Consider the following 21,432-nt stretch of genomic DNA (forward strand, 5'->3'; position numbering starts at 1 on the left):
ATGCATGGTCACCCATGTTCAACATGGCAAAGAAGACAGGGTGATTATCAGGGGTTTGTCTTGTAAGACATTCTATGTTTTCTGTTAACATATAAAATAATTCCCATTAATATGAAACATGCCTAGTGTGACATGATATGTGAAGGGGAAAAAGATCTGAAATCACCCAGAATCCCCATTACCCACTTAAACTTCTGCCATGGTGAAAAAAAAATTGTCTTATTTGGTGTGCATTAAATGACAGCTGTTGTTGCTATTCACAGAAATTCTGGGGACTCTCTTATTGTAAACGGGACAGCACATGTCTTCTTGGAGAATGCCCAGCTGCTGTTTAAATTATTTACTGCCCAAAATATGTACTCTTTGCTTAGAGGCCTACACATTTTCAGGGGGTTCATGGCCTGTCTGGGGTGTAAGCAAAGGGGGTGGAGGAGCCTTCCCTGGTCAAGTTATTAACACTAATTTGGCTGAATACACAACCCTAAGTGAGGCAGCACTTGAAATTTCTAGAATCTTCAGCTCTGATGGAGCTAAGAAAAGAGAGAAATGGGTTAGAAATGGGGCGTTTTCGGTAAGTTATACCAAGACTTTTATCTGGCAAAGTTTTGGGTAAAGGAAGGTATTGATAGTAAAGTCATCCTCTGCATCCCTTCCCCCTGCGCCATTCAGCTGGAAACTGTGTGAAAGAGATCATTTCAATCATTTAAATTTTTCCCAAAAGCCACACACATGAAAGATACTTTCTTCTTTTAACAAGTCTACATTTGATATGTTAAGAACATTATAATTCTGAGAAATTCTGCCCCTATTTTATTTTCAGGCCTAGTAAACTAAGTACCAGAGAAATCATATTCAACTTGAGCAAGAAGGCAGCCAGGATGGCAATACACCCAATAAAGATGCCTGCCAACATTACAAGAAAAATATTTGAAGCAATAAATAACTCTGATTAGGCCCAGTTTGCAAACTGGAGGCTGAGAACAGGAAGGATGCTGATCTACCTGATTAAATCCCACCAATTTCCTAGAAAATGTCATGTAGAACATTTTCTTTGATTTTTGCTGATCAACTAGGACAATATGCACTGAAAGATTATCAAGACAACAGTATTTGTCCCATGCATATTTTGTGAAATATATACACACCATTTTTGCTGAGCAGGATTCAGGAAACAAACACATTTAAAAAATAAGCATTTCCTAAAATATAGAAATAAGAAAAAGGTGACATTGCTGGAGAAGATCCAAAGATTTTTTTTTACCTTAAATGTTACTTACCTATTTTTTTGTCAATAAATAATTTTGAAAAGTTTTCTTTCCATGTATTGACAATTGTCATGCTCCATAATCAGGTTGAAAAACATATGGGTTGGACAAAATAAAATCCTTACTACCTAAGTGGTGTAAGTTAGGCTATTTTCTGAAATACTAAGTTGTATTTTGCTTCCAAAGAACATCATGGTTTTCTGCTTTTTCACTTTAGAGTTTTAAACTTACAGAAACCAAAGTGTGTGTGGGGAGTACTGATTCAACATCTTGACTAGGTTTACTCTAGTTAAGAAAGAGATATATTCACTATGATACTTAATCATTGTCCTTTTAAATATTTACTCATTGTCTCTCTAAAATGGTTGTCATAACTACTTTTCAGTTGTCCCGTTGCTTCTTTTCCTACTCAAAATTTTCTTTGGAAAAAGTGGATTCTTTTCTATGAACTTCAGAGTTGTGTGGGTTTTTTTTTGGGGGGGGGGGAAGGTTAGGGCAAAACAATTCTTACCTTTGGGCAAAAGAAGATTGACTCTATGGTCTTAAAGGTTTATTAACTTACATCTGATGATCTGGTATTAGACTGAATATGTCATTGGTCCAGAATTGTATTTCTTAAAAAGTGTAAGTACACACTTGACCTGTCCAACTATAGATGGTGAGCATCATTTCACTGCCCCTCACAGATTCCCAGGAGCACATGGGTACTCCTTCTGTGTGAGCACCTGCTCCTGCAAGACTCTTCCTAACCTAGATCAAATTCCCTGCTGTTTGCTCAGTTCTTGGTCCCCACCCTCCACTCCCTCTCCTGTACAGCCTCTGCCTTGCCCCTTTCTTCTTTTCTGCAACTTTGTCTTTCTTAGTTCTTCTAGCGTGGTTTTTCTTGGCTCTTCCAGCAGTGTCCCTCCCAGAAAGACCCCATTTCTGTCTGCTGCCCCTCCTAATCTAGATGCCACCCACTGGCTTATTCAGATTTCTTCAGTGGATCCCAGGCACAACCAATTCAAGTCCATAAGCCTCAAAGACAATATCATATTAAAGTTATCCTTGAAGAAAGGAATTTTCTAGCATAAATGTATCTTGTACAGACAACACTCCCTCATGGTCAACTGTGGCCTCTCTTGTTATTCATTTCTGCTTCATTAATTCATAAATCAATCCATTGAGAACTATGTCACATGATAAAGTTGCCTCAATATTTGTTTCTAAATCCTTTTGGCAGGTTATATTTGTGTTTTGTTCAGATTAAGAGCTTGCTGTCTATTGGCTCCAACATGGTGTAGTGCAAAGAGCACTGGACTAAGAGTCAGAACGGACATCTATCTAGATCTGGTCCTTCTAGTTAGCCCCTAAATATGGATGCGTAGGTTTGTGGGTAAAATGAATTAATATATGTGAAAGTGGAAAACATAAAGCATTACAAAATTGGCCAAATAAAAGTAATTTTCAGAATTTTATTGTAGACTACTTTTATTTAGGTGCTGGTGGGGAGAAATTTTCATGATCTCAGAAAGAAGCTGTTAGACAGAAAATCTTGAGAGTCTAATATTTCCCCAAAGAAACCTGAAGAAAAGATGTTGTAAATTAAAACAGTTATATACTTGGATACTGTTTGTGTATGGCAGTATACCAAAGACACTTCAGATCTGAATCAAGATTCTTCATGGGGGTCTTGGCCATCAACATGTTGGCTTAGGGCTTATCGCTCACATTGCTTGATGTTAGCTCAGTTCTTTTCTAGAGAGGTGTGGGATTCCAGTAACAGACGCTGTGTATCTCTAAAAGAAAAGTTGCTTTAAACAGCTATTTCAGCTGGTACCATGAACTTTGTTCAGAGCTAATTTCACAGCAAACAATCAGCATCAAACTCTTCTGAGAAATGAGTGTAAATTGTGAGAAAGGCAGTGAATGAAGAAATCCAGGAAACAGAACAAGGCTATCAGATAGTAACTGCATGGATTTGAGTGAAAGGTGACAAGGTCAATGATATTGTAAGAAATATATAATAGTTTAAAAATCAAAGCCACAAGAAGATATGTGAAGCCAGAAGAGGGTGGATGGGCTCTGGTTGGGGCTGCAGAAGCAATTCACAGGAGACTCTGGTAAAGGCCTTTCCTCTGCACCCAAATGCAGTCCTCAACCCTCTTGAGTGGACATGTGGGCTCAGCTGGACAGGGGTCTAACCCATTGCTGAATGCATGGTGGGGTTGCCAATAATTTGGGTTGTCTCAAACACAGAAAAAGGAAATGAACACATTAGCCTCTTATTTGCTGAAAAAGCAAAATAAAACAAGATTAGGATGCTAGTAGGAAGGCCTTGATAAGAAAGTTTAAGAAGCTAAAATTGAATTCTCAAACATTTGACTATTTTTTTAAAGAAAGGCTCAGAAACAAATGACGTCAGCATATAAGGAAGATAATGAAGCTCCAGGTGCTAAACCAGGTCCTACCCATTCCACGGTGCTCATGTTTCTACAATTCCCAAAGTGCTAACTGGTGGGCAGGAAGGAGTCAGTGAACAAGAGGGGCTTTTTCTTCATTGGTAGATTGTTTGGCCAGCACACAAGAGATAGAAAACATGTGGCTCCAAGCACTCACATTGGCAAGGAAACAGGAGAGAAGTTGTAGTAGTAAAAGCACAGATTTTGTGCCCTGGAGTTCTGGTGCTGGAGGGCAGAGAGGGGAACCAAGGCACCTGGTGTTAAAAAAGTGTTAATTACTAGGGGGTCCTGCATCCATGCTTGCTGGCCCAAAGGGTGCAGCGACCACCTAAACAGAGCAAGACCATAAGAGGCTCTGACAGCAGGAAAGGCTGGCAGGAGCAAAGAAAACCACAGGACAAGAGTTCATGGTAGAAAAGAATGTAAGCACCTATTGTGCACCAGGTCCTGTCTTCAAGAAGCTAATGGTCTACTGGTAGAAGCCTATACTTCTGTTAGACCAAAAGACTTGGTGATTTTTGGCACAGAGGAAGGATATGTTTTATGACTGGGAGTCATCAAAACTGCACAAATATTTTAATTAGGTCCCATCACCAGAGGTGTACTGTGATGTTTTCAATAGAAGAAGTAGTCTTAATAAGTTATATATACATGGAGCAATTTTATATCTGACTCTATGAAATATATTAAGGGAGATGGTACACTAATGGGAATTCTTTAACAAAGAGAAAAGGGAAATTTCAGCCTCCATTGACCTCTTATGAAATGTAGAATTTCGTATAATGAGCCTCTTTTATTTAAATTTTACCTTTTTTTTTAATTTTAGAGATAGAGTGAGAGTAGCAGAGGGAGAGAGAGAGAATCTTAAGCAGGCTCCATGCTCAGCATGGAATCTGACATGGAGTTTGATACCATGACCCTGGGATCATGACCTGAGCTGAAATCAAGAGTCTGACGTTCAACCAACTGAGCAACCGAGGCGCCCCTCTTATAATGAGCTTCTTAATGGAAGGTATACCCACAGGAGAACACAGCACAGGGAAAATAAAGCAGCTTTCCCACCCACCGTCCTCAAAAATAACCAAAGTAATCTTTAATTATCTTTGAAGAAAGAACCAGAAAAAATGAAAGAAACATGTGAAAAGCTGGAGAATTTTCATTATCTTTTCACTGTTGTCTCTATAGAGAATGGAAACAGCCAAATCTTACATGTTAGGAAATGTGATAAAACCAAATTAGAATAGGGGCACAGGGCACCCACTAATGCAGGCTACAGTGAAATCAGACAGGCTTTCAGGGCCTCCAATATTGCCTCAGGAAAGAGGACTGATACAGAAAGAAGAAAGTGAAGCACATAAAAATGTGTTTTGTTTTTCACTGAAGGACCTTGCGAACCCAGAATCATACCTGTGCATTTCACACCTGGATCCTCTATGTGACAATCAGTAATGGTCATGAAGTAAAGAATAATAGGGGCCATTTTACACATGCTGTAAAAATGTTCTTTTATTGAATTTTGTATTATCATAATAAATAAAAAAATCACAGTAAAAAGGAAAAAGTCATGTATGAATACTCTTTAATTACAGTAATGCATATGTTGAAAAACGGGAGGAACATATACCTAGATGTTGGTCTGCCACATTAATGAACAATTACAATTTTTAAGCCATAACTTCTATGAATTTGTCAATGATTTTGTCAAAACTGAACTTCCCTTTATGTGAGATTTGTCAGTTGATCTTCACTCATCATTGGTCATAGAACACTTAGTTTACTTTGAAAAATTTATTTCATGTTGAACAACAGATACACAAGTAGGTAGAAAAAGTGTTAAATAAAAAGATAAGATAGGGCAAGATGCATAAAAATCCCATTCCACATCAAATTCTATAAATAGCATGTCTAGGTTTCTTTGGGACCAATTCTTGGGGTTTTCTAATATGTCTGCAGCCAAAAATATTTAGACAAGTAAACATTCAAGTGGTCACTCAGAATGCCAGATTAAAGGAGCTGAGTATAAAACCCTTGGTTATTTCAAATCTACTCTGCAAGTGCAGAAATGTAATCTCGCAGAGACTGGAGACCAAACTTGCCCCTTGGAGCTTGGATTCCAAATCACTCTGAATTTACTGGAAAAGAAAATAAAAACAAAACAACACAACCGACCAGCTGATTTCCTATGTCCCAGTCATGCCCATTAACTGGGAGTTCTCCACACTCACTTCTTCCATATAGAACATATTGTTAATTAAAGGATATAATAAAAACATGTACATTTTAACCTTATGTATATATTATTAAAACTCTAGACAGCCATTGTTTAAACTTAGAACTTAGATCAACAAAGTAAGTTTTGAGGGGAGACATATTTTATCACTGGAATGGTTTAGGATTGTGGCTCTGGCTGGTAATAAAAGATTCCCTTTTACTTGTTACTAAAGTTTGTTTTTAATAAATGCTATATAAACAGTGTGTCTGTACATCTCCTGCCCCAGGAGTGGAGAGGTCCTGCTGCATCCCTGGTGGCAGCTGAGGCTGCAATTATTGTGAGGAGAATGGTTGGAATCCGCTAAACCCTGGTATTGCTTTCAACCTTCTCTACACCCAGTTCTAATCTGAGAACTGGGGGGAAGAGGGGAGGAGTGGGAGTGAAGGAGGAGGAAGGAGTGAGGAGGGAGAAGGGGCAGGAGGACAGAGGGGGGACAAGGGGAGAAGGAGAGAAGAGGGGAGAGGACTTTCAGTTGCCAGAGGCACCCAAATGACCAAGCCACATTGAAGAATCCAGCACTGGAGTTTGGGCAAAGCATTTTGGGAAGTCCTGCTGTATGAGACACTGTGGAGACAAATCTCTGCAAGGCTGCACTTTGGTACCAGGTGTCCCTGGAGAGCATCAGGCTGTCCTACTGTGTGAGAATGGTAAGTATCCCTGAGCTCTGGCCTCTCAGGGGTGCCTTCTCTGGCAGCACAGGCCATTCTTCTGAGGCAACCAGTCATGCCTGCCCCTAGGCTCCTCTGATGGGGAGGTGGGACTGTCTTCCTGACAGCCCCACTGCCCTCCTGTCACAGATGCTATCTGCCAATAATCCTTTGTACCCCTAACTCTGTTTCTGCTTCTGGAGAAAGCAAACCAGCACTGCCTATAATTGCTTCAAGGTGGTAACTATATATGTTGCCTCACTTGGTAGATTTGTCATTGGAGAGGTCCCATGGGGCATCCAGTGAGCCTGTCTGTCTCCTAACTGCTCAAACTTCCTGACTCTAGCCCATCCTGGTGGACCCAAATCAATCCACGGCTGCCTACAGTTTATACGACAGGACGGGATTAAGCACTCTACTTTCCATCCCTCACCTCCCTCACAATCACCTTCTCTAAGGTCTTGGACTTCCAAGTACACCATGTTCACTCTTGCCTGTGCCTTTACCTGCATATCACCCTCTTCCCTGGATGCACTTGATTCTTCTTCCAAGTTTTCCTAGCAGGACACTCTCCGTGAAGCATCCGTGGTCCACTTGGCCTGCATTCATGCTTCTATGCTCAGCATTTGTTCACAGAACATTTGGGAGTGACTCTCTTCTATCCCCAACTCAAAATCTGAAGACAAGGCTGCCCTGCCTCATTTTCCTTTCCCTCATGGCAGTCTGAACGGTGCTAGCTCTATAAACATCTCATGAAGTGGTTCTCCCGGTGAGCTGTGGGCACTGTAGCATGATTGAGGCACTGCAGAATATCCTCCCCTGCTCTTCATGGGCTGTGGTCCAGGGGAGGGGGGACTCCCACAAGGGCAAAGTTTGTAGCAGATGCTCAGATGCCACCTGACCCTGGTGGTCTTCTCTCAGGGGATGCCATTTCACCAGCCATAGGAAAGCACAGATCAGTGAGGGCACATTGGCAGGCATGGATGATTCTAAATGCTCTCTACAGATGAAAGCAGTGAGTCACAGGCCAAGCTCCACATAGCACACTTCAGGACAAAGTGTGTAGGAGAACCAGACTCCCCACTCAGACCCACTTTTAGTATCAGCTTGCTGACACTCAGATGCTTCTTGGAAGCTTGTGGCACTTCCTCCATCCTATCGCTGAATCTCCGCCCTACCCAAGGCTGAGTTCCAGGTCTGCCTGTTGTATGGCAATCATCCTGTTCTGTCCCCCAAGATCACAGCATTCAGAATCCTCTGCTGGCCAGCTTCCCATTAGGTTCAGGGAGATAGGACAGGAGGAAATCAGATGGGAAATTTCTACTCTGCTCCCTCCCAACCTCCCATACTTCTTAAAGACCTTCCTTGCCCAGGTCCTTCTGGGCAGCCCTGCACGGCCCACTTCTTACTTGGCTATAGTAACTCTATCTCCCAGCCCTGGCCCTCAGCCCCAGGGGTTGGAAGGAGGTCCTGTCAGTCTCTGGTTGCTTTGACATCCACTGTTGCTTCCCATGTCTCTGTCCTCAATGAGTGTCTTCATTTGAGTTATTTGACTTGAATGACAGCAAATCCCTAAGCTTCTTGCAAAACCCTCACAGAAGTTCCTCCATTTATGTAATGAGGGTACATCAAGTACAAAATACCATCTGCTTAAAGTACCAGGCACTAGCCCCGTCCCCCTTCCCATACAAACATGGGCCATTCTGTATTCTTGCAAAGCACTTCCTGGAGCCCCAGGACACCTCCGTACTCTGCCTGCTACTCTAGGCTAAGTCAGAAATGCCCAGTCAGAAGTATGTGTGGTAGCCATAGTGTATGCACAATGGGCAGGCTTTGATGAAAAGAAAAAAAAAGTCTTTCTCATGTGCCTACTTACATAGATCTACCTATCTTCCACCTTAATCTCCCCACTATTCCTGTGATCTAATGTAAACCCACCTTCAGAAAAAAACTTGAACATGAAAGCACATGACTGTTAGTATTTCATTAGCTTAGCCTCTGAGAGGTAGTGGCATTTTGAAAGGAGTGATGACATTTATGCACACCTCAGTCAGATTGCTTGGATTCTAATTCTCACTTGGCCACTTTCTGGCCCTGAGACTGGGAAATGCTCAAGTTCTCTAGAACTTGGTTTCTTCATCTGAAAAATGGTGATAATAGTAAAATCTATCCAACAGGATTGTTGCCAGAAGTGATTTCAAGGAAAAATCTCAATGCCAGCTTCTCTCCCACATTATGTACTCAATAATTGTTGACTATCACAAGATTGATTGTCTTGTTATCCAGATGTGAGCTCCTCAGGATTAGAAGGGCCTTTATAGACACATAAAATGCCACCCAGGAAGGCTGTGAGGCTGCCTCTGGCCACATCACTGTGCCATGACACAGGGTACCCTCTAGCACTGCTCATCCCTCCTAGGGAGCTTCTTTCACTCCTGTCTTAGAAGAAGTTCCCCACATGAGTGGGCTGCCTCCTCTGGGACTTCCCCAAGGTATTCCAGAGAACCAGGATGAAACTGGACCTGAGTCAGGCCTGCCTGACATGTGACTATCTTGGCTTCCTGGTCACCAGTCCAGGGCCCTGGCCTCTCATTTACTAAGTACCACCTCTATCCCCCAACCTGCTTAATGAGGACCTGTGCCTTCCTCCTCCTGGAAGGTGGAAGATGATAGGAAGGAGCTCTGGCAAAGCAGAGAACAGGGCTGTGTGCTGTGGGGCAGTGAATATCAAGGCATGAAATGTGGGTTTTAGCCCACGCCTGCAATACACCTCTGGGATGCACCTGATTTTGGGAGATCCGTGAAGGCCTCTGCAAACAGTCAAGAAATGGTCCTCTCCTCTCACACCTTCTTGACTTTCTGTCTGTCACCACATCAGTGTGGCTTAATACAAACCAAGGAGCATCCAAACATTTGACTCCTGGCACATGACAAGTTTCTCTAGGGACTCCCATTCTGAGGAAGCTCAGTGCCACTTGGGTCTCTTGCCTTGAAGGGCACACCCTTTGCAAAGCAGAAGGTGACATTTCTTTAGTGCACAATGTAGAGGCCTTTTGATTTTTATTTTCCCAAAAGGCTCCATATCAGTGCCTTGGGGAATCCCACAGCCAACCAACAAAAGGCAAACCTGCTCACTAGAAAGTATGGTTCCTGTTTGTGCTGATTTGGCCACTTCTGGGAAGAGCACAAGAAACTGAGGGTACTTGATGATAAATGGACTCTGAGGGGAGAGAGAGGCCAACATAATGTCGATGGCAACTTCTTATTTATATTTTCACTTGTCACTGATGTGGGCCCCGGAGGACTGAGCAGCTGAGTGGAAAGGCCCCTGTAATGGGGCCTCCTTGGGTCAAGTTGGACAAATGGTGAAATGGCATGATCAGTGTTGTTTCCCAAAATTGTTGCAAGTGACATTATTCCTAGAAGGAATTGTTAACCCTGTAAAAATCAGTTTTATTTTTCCCCCTCTCTCTGGTTTTCTTAAATAGGCCTTTGTGTAAAGGCTGTGATCAGGTATAATCCTATCTAAAACATCTCTTAACCCTACTTCTAAATAAACAGTGAACGCCACACTCAGAATGTTGAACTGCCTAGTAATTTCAGTCACCTGCTAAAATAGCTCTTTTGACACCAGACTCTAATAACTGAACTAGAAGCTTCAGGAAAATTAACTGCAAATTACTAACTCTTGATCAACAGTTTGCATAAGATATCCAGAGTCAAAATAAACCCAAACTTGCAGATGTTCAAAAACGTACTGGCAATTCTTTCCCCAGATGGAAAGAGACACAGACACAGCACTTGTAACCTTTAGTCAGATGCTTATTAGGTGGTTAAGCCTAAGCTGCAAAATAGATACTAATTTTGATTACTAATTTTGGTACTGGCTGAACTAATTATGTACTGTTATTGCAGTGACAGGTCTCAAGATCTATAGCAGGGGTAGGAAACTAAGAGCAAAGTGTCAAGATCTCTCTGCATGATGAAATGTGGCCATTGTGTTATACGAATCCAAGTCCATGACAGTCTTGATGAGCCCAAGGTTTAAGGAGACCCTACTAAATCCTAAGGTAATGACTGACATGCTCAAGCCTTCAGTTACAAATCAAAGGCAGCTTTTTTTTTTTTTCTTTTTTTTTTTTTGCTTCTCAGTTTCTCCCTTTCTCTGGGCAATAAAAAGGAAAGGGAAGAGGAACTTCCCTCTGAAGTCTTGGTGATTTCTTGTTAAGTACATATATAAATATAAGTGTGTTGAAAGCACATTCTTAATAAAATTATTAATAACTTAGGGCCAGGATGGGAGGAGTCATCTAGTGTGGGATCACAGGGTTTTGAATTTTAGTGTGTTCCCTATTTTTATGACTAGATACTGGTGTAAAGAGCAGCCCTTCGTGACGAGCTCTGGTTGTGCAACATGAGCTCTGACATTTCCCTGGGTGTTCCAGGTACCTGCCATCTAGGTTACCTGAGTTCAAGGTACCTTTGTTGTTGTACGCATGACTCTCCTGAAAGTTAAAGATTTCTCTAAAAACTAAAAACCAAAAAAACACAGGTGTATGTGCACACACATATGCACACAAATCACCAGAATTTATAGGCTGTCTCTGTGCATGAGTAACACAAAGAAGCCCCAGAAGTTGTAAATGGGGTTCCCTGCTGAGACAGAAACTAGAAAGAACAAGCACCTAATAAATAAAAAAAGCCACTAGTGGGAACTCATCTTCACGGAAAAGCATAAATGCTTTTGAAGACACACGAGAATACCCAAGGTTAATGAAGGTGCTCTAAAAAACATGATTTAAACCAAAGATCACCTTGGGGAAAAAAAAAAGTATATAAACTGGGTAGTCTGCTAGACCCTGGAAAAGTGACTTCAGGAAGCAAAGCAGGAGCCTGGCAGAAACACCACTCAAGCATGTTATGGGAAAAGCACTCCAATCATGGGGGAATGCCAGATCAGGATTACTCCCTGCACACCACTAAGGCTCTTAGCTCCATGTCCATCTTACAAGACAATGCCTAATGACTAATTTGGCTTCCCCCACAAATCTGATAATGAAAGATAGTCTAGTGAATAAAATTGGTTTTCATAAAGCTACTTTCTTTTATTTTTCATGATAAATTATGAAACTGGACATTTGAATTCCACATTAATTGTCATGAGTCTATTCCAGGGAGTCTGTCCTGTGTACGCGGATAAACTTGAGGCCCTAATCTGCAAAGCTGGGATGACTGCCTTTGGAGGTCCTAGGTCTGGCAGCCCCCTTAAATCTAACCTTGACATTTCAGAGCCTACAAACAATCATCATGGGGAAGGAGGATACTGGTACAAAGAACCATTGTGTTGGAAGATTCCAGAGTGGCAAGGCCACAAAACCCATAGTCCCCCATGTTCATCCCAATACTAAGAGAATTTGCTTCTCCCTCCCCAACCTCCCTCAATCCCAAATCTATTTGCTTCCTTTGTCCCTTTTCATCTCTATCAACATGACCCTGTTCAGGGCACTAGTTTCAATCACCTGGATGACATAACAGCTGCCCCCTGACTGCCACCCCCCACCCTTAATTCTCCACCTACACACCAACCATGGTTCCTGCTTGCTCCAGCACATTCAATGAGCCCCCACCCATTATATCCATTATATCTGCATAATGGTACTCATGCTGCTCATGAGGTTCCAAGCTCAAGAATCAGCCTGTGGAAAGCTGGCAGGGCACCTGACCTCTGAGCTTGATCAGCTCCAAGGGCTGGTATAAGAAGTAAACCAGTTATTATACAACAGACACTAAGCAATGGTATCACCTTGGCCAGCTGAGTCTTTGCTTGTGTGTGCAGCTTTGTCTGTACCACTTACCACCAATGCCCACCCCTTGGTTCTTGCTTTAGTTTACGCAATGACTTGGGGTCACCCCAGTGCACTGTGTTCCCTCATGCCACCAACTTAACATGCATGCTGAGCCTGGGCCTGGACTCCCTTTCCTCCCACTATGCCCAGCTAATTCTAGCACTTAAGCTTCAAGTCTCAAATTAAGTATCACTTTTTCCAAGATGCCTTCCCTGAACACTGCCTAACTCACCCCAAAACTGGAATGGTGTTTCTCTTTCCCTTTCCCACACATTTTGGGAGCACCTATACTAGTCCTTAGGACTTACTCTGTAATTGTCAATTTTCCTGTCAACACCATTAATGGGGATCAAAACAAACTCCCTAGGGAGAAAAGGGGAGAAGCAAATAAGAGGTTCTGGCTTCAAAAGCCATACAGCTTTGCTACAGGGGTGCTTGTTCTCCCTTAGCCCTCATTAGAGGCTCACAAACTTCTAAGTGCAAAGCCCAGAGGTGGCTCAGCCCCTCCCTCTCACTTTACCCACTGATTTGGGATCAAAAGATCCAGATTCAGGCAAAGAAGCACTAACATTTTCACTTTCCAGTGTATTTCTTAGCCTTTTTGAGACTCAAATGAATAACCCTGTCTGCGGGTTTATAAAGCTTTGCAGTGATAGTTTGTAATCCACAGAACACCAATTATTAGATGATTATTGTTGGTGCCAGATCTCGTCCTATAGCAAGAAGAAGTGGACAGGAAAGGATGTCAGGCTGCAAGGGGTGGGTGACCCTACTGGACTGGGGCCATTGCCAGCAAACCTGTTTTCCTAATTCTGCCACCTCATGTCCTACACACAGAACAGAGGTCTTCCTAAGGCTCTGTGTTCAGCCTTGGCCATTTCCCCTGAGTTTTCCAGAGACAAGGCTCTGGCATATCCTCACAAGTGGGAAGTGGAAACATCTTGGGGCTTTTAAGTATGACACATGGGAGTACTCAAAGGTTCCTACAACTAGATTACCCGTACTACATTCAGGCAGGCCTGCTGAGTCAGAATAAGCATTTTAATGACCCAAACTGATCAGTGTGTATCATCTCACACCCATCAGGGGCTGTTGCCAGTACAGAGGGTCCTCTTCATCCCAACACACAGCTCCCAGCCCCTTCCCTGAGCCCCTCCCTGGTTGAAGCAGAAACTTAGAACACAGGTCAAGCCTGCCACCTACAGTTAAAGGGTCCAGGTACATTAGCTCCTGTGTTCACCTGCCCTTAGTTCAAGCCAACCCTATCCTTAGACTAAAAAGTCAAATTTCCTTCCTTCTCCCCCGGATTTAGAAATGGAAAATTTAGGAAATTGACTTAAATTGCTCTTTAGGCCAGTGTGTGTTTCTTCAAATTAAAAGCTGAATATGGAATCAGAATAAAATGCATTCAACAATGTGCAGCAAATGATCATGGAGTACCTGGGCTGCACACCCCTGAGATAAGTGCAATAATTCCAGGGGTGCCAAATATTCAGTTTTCACACGTGTGCAAACAAACTATAAGTCCAATTTATGAATTTCTTTCTACATTGAAGATCAATTTTTCTCTCATGGTGAAATTAATTTACTTTTCATTGCCTCTGCAATTAAACCAGCATTACTGCTATGAGAGCAGGCTCCAATCCTGTATCATGACCCTCATAGGCAGAAACACATACAGTGTCCACCCCTCACCTCAGGAAGAATGCATTGCCCATGAAGTTAAATGCTAGGTTGCCCTTCATTAACAAAAATGTGTAGCTCTTGGTAAATTCCACCATGGAGAACGCAAACCATGGGTGAAACACACACCAAGAGATATGTCCCAAGCTGGGGAATTGAAGAACATACAGGCAGAGTTTACACAGCGTAATTCTCATGAGAAACAATCATGATTACTAAATAGTAACCAAAGCAGTGCAGCAGGGCTCTTCAGATTGCTTAAACATGGGGCACCTGGGTGGCTCAGTCGGTTGATTGTCCAACTTTGCTCAGGTCATGATCTCACAGCTCATGAGTTTGAGCCCCGCATCAGTCTCTGTGCTGACAGCTCGGAGCCTGGAGCCTGGAGCCTGCTTCGGATTCTGCGTCTCCCTCTCTCTCTGCCCTTAACCCACTCACATTCTGTCTCCATCTCTCTCAAAAATAAATAAACATTTAAAAAAATTGCTTAAACATCAAAGTTAAGGTTAAAGAAATTGATGCAGCAGTGGAATTAAGGTAAAAATATTTTCTCTTGCTAAAAGAGTACCCTTAGTTCTCAACATATATCACCACCATCGTACATGTAGTCAATTTAAAATGAAAACCAAGTTTACAAATCACTTCTGGATACTTAAAAATAAACTCTAGGTTGCTTTTCTTTTTTTTTTTTTTAATTTTTTTTTTTTTAACATTTTTTGAGACAGGGAGAGACAGAGCATGAACAGGGGAGGGTCAGAGAGAGGGAGACACAGAATCTGAAACAGGCTCCAGGCTCTGAGCCGTCAGCACAGAGCCCGACGCGGGGCTCGAACTCACGGACCGTGAGATCATGACCTGAGCCGAAGTCGGCCGCTTAACCGACTGAGCCACCCAGGCGCCCCTAGGTTGCTTTTCTTTTTGGCAGCACCAGCCTTAAGCTCTGTGGCTTTGCAATATTTCAGAAACTTCAGGTACATTACAGTCTTCTGAGAAAGGCCCAATACTTCAGAATTCCTGGAGTGGCTGTGGAGAAAGAATATTACTGGCAACAAATATTAAAGCAACATTTTAAGACCTATAAGAATACATTTAGATGTTCATAAATGTACACACATATTTAAGGATTCCAGTTGATATCCTAAATATTATTTCTGTGAACATATTTACATTTCCTTTTGGTTTAAGAAAAAAAAATGTACCTTATAGACAAATTATTTCAGCTGTAGATGGAAAAGTCCATGGCCACGCTTCCCTTTCCCAGTGTATATCAGGGGCCTATGTGGGTGTGTAGAGTTTTCTCTGGTCCCCAAAGAGCTCACCTGTGACATACCTTCTATATGCACAGGAAAACTGCTCTTCTTATTCAGGGACTCTTTTGTTGGTGGAATTTGGAGAAACTGGGTTGCAACATCTTTTCTGGGAGAGGCCAAGCATACTTTTTCATTCTTGTGGCTTTGTGTGTTTAAACAATTTGAGGTGGTATAAAAGACTGAACCACGAGATTGCTCGCAGCATTCCAAGATTCCTGCTGCCCCATGCTGCAAACTGCAGACGTCCTCCAGGCCTGCTGGCCTCGGCCTGAATGTGAAATTTTACCCACTAGAAAGCATCATTGGAGCTCCAGTCAAAAATTTTAAATAGCCCATTGATACTGATGCTTTTGTACTTTGGCTTCAAAAGCAATCATGACCAAACATTTTCAACGATGAGTTGATTACAGTAACGAAAACACCTTTTCAAAAAACATTTAATGAGGTAGCTGAGGTCGAATATCAAATCCACAGCATACACAAAAGTGCTTAATAAGTGCTCAGGCATTTTAAAATGTATTTTTAAATGCAAACTTGCTACAGTGCCTAATAAATGCTCTTCCCAATTCCTGAAGATGCATGCAAATGTTGCAAAGAGGCCCTTGCAGAGTGGTAACAGCAAGAGAACAAGAGGTTGAGAGCAAGTGAAGCTGGACAGGAGTAGAAAGGAAGGGCGCTCTGGGCATACAGCCTGGGTTGAAGTGGTTGGTCTCCCCATGGAACTTAAATATAGTCAGTGCCACCAAGAACAAACACTAAGTAGAACTCAGGGATATGATGGGCTGAGAAGGGGGTCTTGACTTGAGGTGGTAGGAGCCACAGCCTGGGACACTTTCACTGAAAGATTGAGGCAATGCTCAGAGCACCCCTTCTCTGTCTTCCAGGGCCCCTGGAACAACACTCAGGAGGGAGTCTGGACTCCTGCTGCTCTCACCGTGACCACCCTGGATTCTGTTTGCTCACAGCCACAGGCTGCTTCCGGCTGAGAAGCTTTTAAAATGTTAACTTCAAATGACTTCCATGTGGAGTCTTGGAAAAAGGAAGGGTGGTGATACCAAGGCTGTCAGCATGGATTTTGTTACTGTTGCTGCAATATGAACATTCACGCTCATGGGCACACATGCACACTTGCCTGCACACAGGTGCACACATGAGTTGGTACGGGGCAATCAAGCAGACTCCCCAAGCTCAGGCAGGGCAGAAGTTGGCTGAGTGAAGGGGCCTGGGGTGGGTTCATGGAGAAGAAGCCTGGATCCACCTTCGCCACCCTCCCTCTCCTGTCCTCCATGGGGGCAGTCAGTATTCCAGGGCACCCAGCAGAAATGCACTGAAGGAAAGGCAGGCACCAGATCACTCTATTAGGTCTCTGTCGTATAGTTGCTGTAGGCCAGAGGAGGCAGGGTCTGAAAGCTGCTCCACCGCCTCGTACCAGGCTGGGACTCCACACGCCCTTGCTCTTTATATTTACCCAGAATGTTTTTGGCTTCTTCTGCATCCCGCAAAGGGCTCTCTCCATATTCTTCCTTCAGCCACTGTCGGTACTGGAGAAGTTAAAAAAACCAAAATGTCACACACACACCTGCATTCACATAGATTTTACCTATTACTTAACGGTACAGATTTTGCCACATATAAACAAGGAATAAATAGGCATTGGGTGATCATGGGTCTGTGGTTGGCCAGCCAGTGTCAAGCAAGAGAAATAACTGCTTCTTCCAGATTGTGGCCTGAGGACATGAAAGCAAGCCAAACCAAGAAAATGGTACTTGACCCAAAGGGAGATAAACAGAAGCTAATATGGGGTCTGATGGTAAAAGATATGTTCTAAGCTGATGACTTTAATGGGGATGCAGGTGGGGCATTCTTGGACTAGATGTCTTCTGTGGGCCTTTCTAACTCCAACCTCCATGATGTACAGAAAGACTGTGGCATCTTCCCAGGGGCTGCTGTTTACATCACCAAAGTCTCCTGAACATGGTTACCTGGTGGACTTCATGCTTCTCAAACTCCTGGAGCTGTCTCTGGAAGCCCAGGTTGGGGTTGGCACAGGACCTCCCTGCACGCACAGTGTGCAGGGCATCCTCCCAGCCAAAGTCGGTGACAGTCATGATGTATGCGATCACCAGAGTCACGCTCCTGGAGACGCCAGCCAGGCTGTAGGGCCAAAAGAACCCACATGGGCAAAGGGTTTCAGTCCAGAAGTCTATCCTATGATTCACTGAGAGCAGGAGAGTCTGTGGATCTCGTTTGAGAAAGTCGTCCTGCCTTGGATTATGAGTGGACACCAAGCCAGTATGAAATTATTCAGAAACATATAAGCTTCTACTTTATTATACGCTTCTACTTTATTATACACTAGAATCTCAGGCATTCAGTATCTGTGTTAGCCTCATTTTTTTGTAGATTTCCTACTGGCTATGGCTTTGGACACTTCAGTTTTATGATTTTCTATGTTCCCTAGCCCCTCTTCCTTCACATATTCCCCATTTCCCAGGACAGAAAAAAAAAACCTAACCAAAGCACATCAAAGGAACTTGAAGGTCTTGGATCTATGCAATAAATCTATTCATAAACTGCAGCAGTTTAGAAGACTTCATTTTTTTTAAGTCTGGTTTTCTTAGATAAATGAAAACTCAATCTATAACTGAAAAACCCATTAAATACAGAAGCTCTTAGGAAATATTTATTCTTCTTGACACAACTAAGCAGAGTACAAGAGAGGACACATTCCATGTGCTCTGGGATGTATGGGTCAAGAACGGTTAATTATATCAGGCAGGCTGAGTAAGGGACCAATTTTAAATGCATATGCAAATTAAGGTGGTCACAGAAGGCTGTGCTGCATCAGATTTAGAGTGTTCTAGCAACGGTTTAATATGGGGAAGTTTAGAAAATTTCTCATTTTTAGAAAAGCCTATCTTCAGATTTATACAACCATATGAAATACAAATTCCTAGAATATCATATCTATACATATTCAAATGATGATGATGATGATGATGATGATAATAATAATAATAATAATAATAAAACAATGACTCTCAAGTAGTGGCTCTTTCTTAGGGTTTTATTTCAGAAATACTGAGAGCTTTTAAAAAAATACATCCTCTTGGGGTACAAACCTAGAGATTCTAATTCACCAGGAGCCATAGAAGCACAGGCACAAGATTTCAGAACTCCCCTTATATGGTCCCAGCTGCACTCCTCAAAGTGCTTTTAATCAAATGTAGATTACCATTACAAAACCCACAATGTGTTACATGTCCTACTCTTTTTAAAAGTAAAAAAAGTAAATCACACTATTTCAAGAACTGCATAAAACTGCAGAATGCTATTTTTTTCTAAAGCAATCAAATGATCTACTATCCCTGCTCTCCTATTACGGGTTACAGGTCCTTTGAACAGTTTAGTTTTCATTGATGGCTCTCCTGGATATCAAGCAATGGATCTCCTTGGTCAAGACAAGTTTATCACCAATCTCAGCAGCAACGCAGCCCAGGAGACATCACTTCACATTTCCAAAGAGCTTTCACTACAACAGCAACTTCTTTGGGGAAACTCAAAGGACTGTTAAGCTTTTTAAAAATATCTATATTTTACAATATAATATTGTCTCTTTTTTAAAAAACTGTGTATAGTTGACATACAACGTTACATTAATTCCAGGTGATTCTACAAGTTTTACATTATGCCGTGCTCACCACAAGTGTAGTTCCCATCTGTCACCATTCAATGCTAATACCATTGACTGTATTCCCTACGCTGTACCTTTTATACCCATGACTTATTCATTCCAAAACTGGAACCTTGTATCTCCTACTCCCCTTCACCCATTTTGCCCATCCTCCTACCTCCTCCCCTCCAGCAACCATCAGTTTGTTCTCTGTATTTACAGGTCTGGTTCTGCCTTTTGCTTGTTTTTTGTTTGTTTGTTCATTCATGTGTTTTGTTTTTTAGATTCCACATATAAGTAAAATCTTATGGTATTTGCTTCCTCTGACATATTTCACTTAGCATAATACCCTCTAGATCTATCCATGTTGCTGTAAATAGCAAGATCTTATCTTTTTCTGTGGCTGAAGAGTATTCAATATGGAGCCTCATTCAATATAAAGAGGGAAATGCTCAGCCTGCACTTTAATGAACAGCAGAGTTCCAGCTCTAGGATGTTGGCTACTGGTTCCTTTGACATATTAGTTATGTGATTAGTATGAATACTAGTGGTAACAAGCATTTCATAATATATATAATTGTCAAATCACTACATTGTACACCTGAAACTAATGTCAACTATATTTAAATTAAAAATAAAAAAATAAAATATGAGAGCCAACACTCACTGAGAGCTTACCATGTGCCAGGTACAGTGCTAAGAACTTTATGTACATTGTCCTTGGATTATGTGCGTTTTAACAGCTTTCTCTGTAGTGTGTACGTACTCGTGTATGTATATACATATCCACACAAAGTATAGCTGAATGCGGTAGAGAGCTATATATAAACTATTTATTTCTAAGAATCTATTATCTTTTCAAAGTACTAAGCTAAACATACATAAAAGCCCCAATCTGCATATGTAGAAGAAATGGTTATTTTGGTGTTACACTAATACAATGCTAAACACCCACATATGTGATCAAAACTCTCCAGAAAGAAATGGTGTTTTGGAAGGTCATTGAAGTTTCAGGGATGAGCCCACAAAATCTGTACCCTCCACAGGAGGCTGTTTTGAGGGAATGATAGACATAGGCTAGAAAAGAGTTTTCTGTTGTCCAGTAACCTTGACAGTCACTACAGAAATCCTACTGTGAAAATGAAAATAAAAAAAAAAACATAGGGTTCTCTGTCATCAAAAACTAATGATGACTAACAAATGGCAGGGGTCAGATGGGGTGTATGTTCAAGATTCAGATGGTAGACGAACTATTAAGAGCTGAAATAATTAATCACACACAGAAAAACACTTGACAGAAATCAGGTTGAGAAGCAATGCTAAGCTATTATTAATTAGGTAGAGGCATACATACCAGTGTACAAGACAACCCTCACCCCTGAGTCGGCACTCGTGAATGAATTTAATACTTTCTTTGAAATGTCTTGTCCTGTAGGGGGAGAAAAAAAGAGAGAAGTGACATCTCTCTACTTTACTCAACATATGATGAAAAGAAAAAATCCATCTGAGGTTTCTTGAAAAGGTCTCAGAGTCCCACAGCTTCAAAACCGTGGTCACATTGTCTGGGTCTGGAGCTGCCTCAGCTTTAGAACCTTTCATACACAATGCTGAGGCTTGGGAAGGGCTGCCCATCTTCTGGGATTTTCAGAATTTCTCTGCAAGGAATCCCTGAAACACACAGTTGCCACTCACCAGTGTGTGTGTGTGTGTGTGTCGGGGGTGGGGGGGGGGGGAGGCTTCTGCCTATCCCATTGGTCATTGGTGCCTCTGAACACTCAGGACCATAGCAGTGACACCACACTGATGATCTGCACACCAGTTGTGCACATTCACAGATGTTCAGGTGAAGAAGGTGTCCTTATCATTCAGGCTTCCCAGTTTTAAAAGGTAGTTTACGGGGCGCCTGGGTGGCTCAGTCAGTTAAGCGGCCAACTTCGGCTCAGGTCATGATCTTGCGGTCCGTGAGTTCGAGCCCCGTGTCGGGCTCCGTGCTGACAGCTCAGAGCCTGGAGCCTATTTCAGATTCTGTGTCTCCCTCTCTCTGACCCTCCCCCATTCATGCTCTGTCTCTCTCTGTCTCAAAAATAAATAAACATTAAAAAATAAATAAATAAAAGGTAGTTTACTTCTGGGACACCTGGGTGGCTCAGTCAGTTGAGCGTCTCATAGTTTGTGAGTTCAAGCCCCAAGTCGGGCTCTGTGCTGACAGCTCAAAGCCTGGAGCATGCTTTGGATTCTATCTCCCTCTCTCTCTGCCCCTCCCTCACTCATGCTCTGTATCTCTGTCTCAAAAAT

The 21,432-nt window shown here is 42.3% G+C and overlaps 1 protein-coding gene across 6 annotated transcripts in view; it reads right to left on the bottom strand.

Annotated features, from left to right (window-relative positions):
• Window positions 1-5,268: 5,268 nt before the first annotated feature.
• DUSP22 (dual specificity phosphatase 22) overlaps window positions 5,269-21,432 on the bottom strand; it is a 72,955-nt gene continuing 56,791 nt past the window's right edge. For 2 of the 6 annotated variants that reach the window (XM_053904950.1, XM_053904949.1), the window contains exons 5-8: window positions 20,492-20,566; window positions 17,447-17,618; window positions 16,933-17,005; window positions 15,886-16,791 (exon numbers count right to left, since the gene is read on the bottom strand). In XM_053904950.1, the coding sequence (XP_053760925.1) occupies window positions 16,634-16,791; window positions 16,933-17,005; window positions 17,447-17,618; window positions 20,492-20,566 (478 nt within the window). In that variant the 3' untranslated portion in view covers window positions 15,886-16,633. Of the gene's footprint in view, window positions 15,178-15,885; window positions 17,006-17,446; window positions 17,619-20,491; window positions 20,567-21,432 lie in introns of those variants that run through there. The other 4 variants (XR_008423070.1, XM_019419930.2, XM_053904951.1 and 1 more) reach the window with 4 other exon arrangements.

The sequence above is a fragment of the Panthera pardus genome, unplaced genomic scaffold, assembly GCF_024362965.1.
Source record: "Panthera pardus isolate Hobbes unplaced genomic scaffold, ASM2436296v1 HiC_scaffold_17, whole genome shotgun sequence".
Classification (NCBI taxonomy): domain Eukaryota; kingdom Metazoa; phylum Chordata; class Mammalia; order Carnivora; family Felidae; genus Panthera; species Panthera pardus.